This window comes from Monodelphis domestica, chromosome 1 (assembly GCF_027887165.1).
Source record: "Monodelphis domestica isolate mMonDom1 chromosome 1, mMonDom1.pri, whole genome shotgun sequence".
Taxonomy (NCBI): domain Eukaryota; kingdom Metazoa; phylum Chordata; class Mammalia; order Didelphimorphia; family Didelphidae; genus Monodelphis; species Monodelphis domestica.
The window spans coordinates 62,468,607-62,471,106 of record NC_077227.1 but is presented as its reverse complement, the minus strand read 5'-3'; the positions used below and the strand labels follow the sequence as shown (position 1 = coordinate 62,471,106).

General features: G+C 40.9%; 1 protein-coding gene across 4 annotated transcripts in view; it reads right to left on the bottom strand.

Annotated features, from left to right (window-relative positions):
* The window catches only part of LOC103105655 (L-threonine dehydratase catabolic TdcB-like), a 46,654-nt gene that overhangs the window by 27,217 nt on the left and 16,937 nt on the right, over positions 1-2,500 (bottom strand). For all 4 annotated transcript variants that reach the window (XM_056799870.1, XM_007478470.2, XM_056799879.1 and 1 more), the window contains one exon: positions 1,713-1,829. In XM_056799870.1, the coding sequence (XP_056655848.1) occupies positions 1,713-1,829 (117 nt within the window). The remainder of the gene's footprint in view (positions 1-1,712; positions 1,830-2,500) is intronic.

The window sequence follows — 2,500 nt, the reverse complement described above, 5'->3', positions numbered from 1 at the left end:
GAGAGGTGAGGAGAGGAGAGGAGAGGAGAGTGAGAGGTGAGGAGAGGAGAGGAGAGGAGAGGAGAGGAGAGGAGAGGAGAGGGAGAGGAGAGGAGAGGAGAGGAGAGGAGAGGAGAGGAGAGGAGAGGAGAGGAGAGGAGAGGAGAGGAGAGGAGAGGAGAGGAGAGGAGAGGAGAGGAGAGGAGAGGAGAGGAGAGGAGAGGAGAGGAAAGGAAAAGGAAAAAGGGTAAACCTTAAAATTTCACAGACTTATGAATGTTAAAAATTTTACTCCACTTTGAAACTCTATTCCACTCGTACTTAAGAATGCTTTAGGGGAGAAAACTCCTTGCTAAACAATGAAAGTACTTGGATCCATGCTTATGGTGGGGCAAGGAGTTCTTTGAGCCAGGCCTATTTTTAGAATTGATACAATGGGATGCTAGGTACCTAAAAGGGTCGGGCAAGTTTTCTCTTAATGAGATTAGTTGACGCAGCTGTGTTTTCACTGGTCAGACTTACTGAGGATCTTGGTCGACACAGCAGCATTTTTTCTGATTCAGACTTACTGAGGAGATTAGTCGACTTAGCAAGAATTTAGATGGGCAGTTCTTTGGAAAGCGTCTACAGTGATTGGTAAATGTAGGGACTTAGGGGAGGTGACATGGGAGAAAAACCCCTATATAAGAAAAAGCAGAATCTCTTGAGGAGAGATCCTTTTGGAGGAATTCCTTTTGGAGGATCTCTGATGAGGATCACTTGGGAAGAATCTCTTGAGAGAGGCTCTGGAGAAGGGAAGCTCTTGGAGAACAATCTCTAAGGAGGTCTCGCTGGAGCTCCTCTGAGGGGACTCTGTCCCTCTGGAGGCTCTGGAGAGAGACCCTTTGGAACAGTCTCTGGCCAGAAGGCTCTCTGGTGAAGTCAGCTGAGATGGAGCTTGCCTGGTATCACTAGAATCCTTGTTTAGGCAGACCTTGTGGTGAGTGTTAAAGACTGACTGACTGATCTCTCTCTCTTAAGACTCAGGTCTAGGCCATGTTGGCTTAAGGCCCTTCATACTTATTTCCTTTTTCTCTCTTTCTCTCTTTTCTTTAATTCCACATTTGTATTAATTAAAATCTCTATAAAACCCAATTGACTTGGGTATTTGAATAATTGGGAATATTTCCCTGGCGACCACCTTATATTTGATTTAAAAACCAAGACACTGTAGTGAAACATATTTTCTGAGGTCAAATTTACTCACCCTCTCTTATATCTATCACAATTTATATCTTCCACTATTTTAATCACTACAGTTTAAGACCTCAACCATTTTAAATCTAACAAAAGAAGGAAGAAAAGAAGGAAAGAAAGGGAAGGAAGGAAAGAAGGAAGGAAGGAAGGAGGAACAGAGAGAAGGAAGGGAGGAAGGAATTAGCAGGGAGAAATGTTATAAGGTAGAATTCTTAGGAAGGGAGAGGGTCTCTTTTCTCATCTGTAACCTCTTTGATATCCCAGAGCATCTGCCAGCATCCAGAATATCTGATATGTTCAACAAGCAATGCCATGCTCTATCCCTGGTATAGTCATTCATCTCCTCACATCTAGACTATTGTACAGACTTTACCATTTGTACCTATTCAACCAATCACCAGTTTTCATACCCACCATTCACGTTTTTATCCTCCTAATCATGCTAAGTAGCTTCCTAAGTATGTTTACTGACAAACTCTTTTGTCATCAATTCCCACCTGATGGAGAGAGGCCAAGAGACAAAGCACTCCTCGATCCTTCACTGAGCCTGTGTACTGGAGATATTCTTTCTTCATATAGAGCTCCATGCCATATTTCTTGGACAGTCTAGAATACTGGAGATGGAAGAAAAATCGTTAGTCTGCTGTGTTAAATCCTAAAAATTACTATCCTCCTCTTTTTCAATGCTAGTATATTTAGCTTCTATTTGCCAATATAATCTCCTTATTCTTTCACATATTATGAAGGATGGTCATATGAGGGTGAGTGAATAAGATGGCATTTGAGAAGAGAATTTAGATTTATTGAACTTGCCAAAGCCTCATGGCTCCATACCTTGGGCAGATATAGTGAGAGGAATGCTATACTTAAAATATATATAAAAGACCCAGAAATACCACTGTTAGGTCTTTACACCCCAAAAAATCAAAGGAAAAGAACCTATATGAATAAAAAATTCATAACAGCTCTTTTTTTGTGGTGGCAAAGAATATTGAGGGGATGCCACCAATGGCTAAATAAATTGTTGTATGTGATTGTGTTGGAACATTATTGTGCTATAAGAGATGATGAGGGGAGTGGTTTTGAAAAATCTTTTATATGAACTGAAGCAAAGTGAAGTGAGCAGAACCAGAAAACCACTGTGCCCAGTAGCATCAATGTTGTAATGATGATCAACAGTGAAAGACTTACCTACTCTGATCAAGACAATGATGCAAATAAATTCCAAAGGACTCAATGAAAAATATTGTCCACCTCTGAAGAGAGAACTGATAAACTGAGTGCA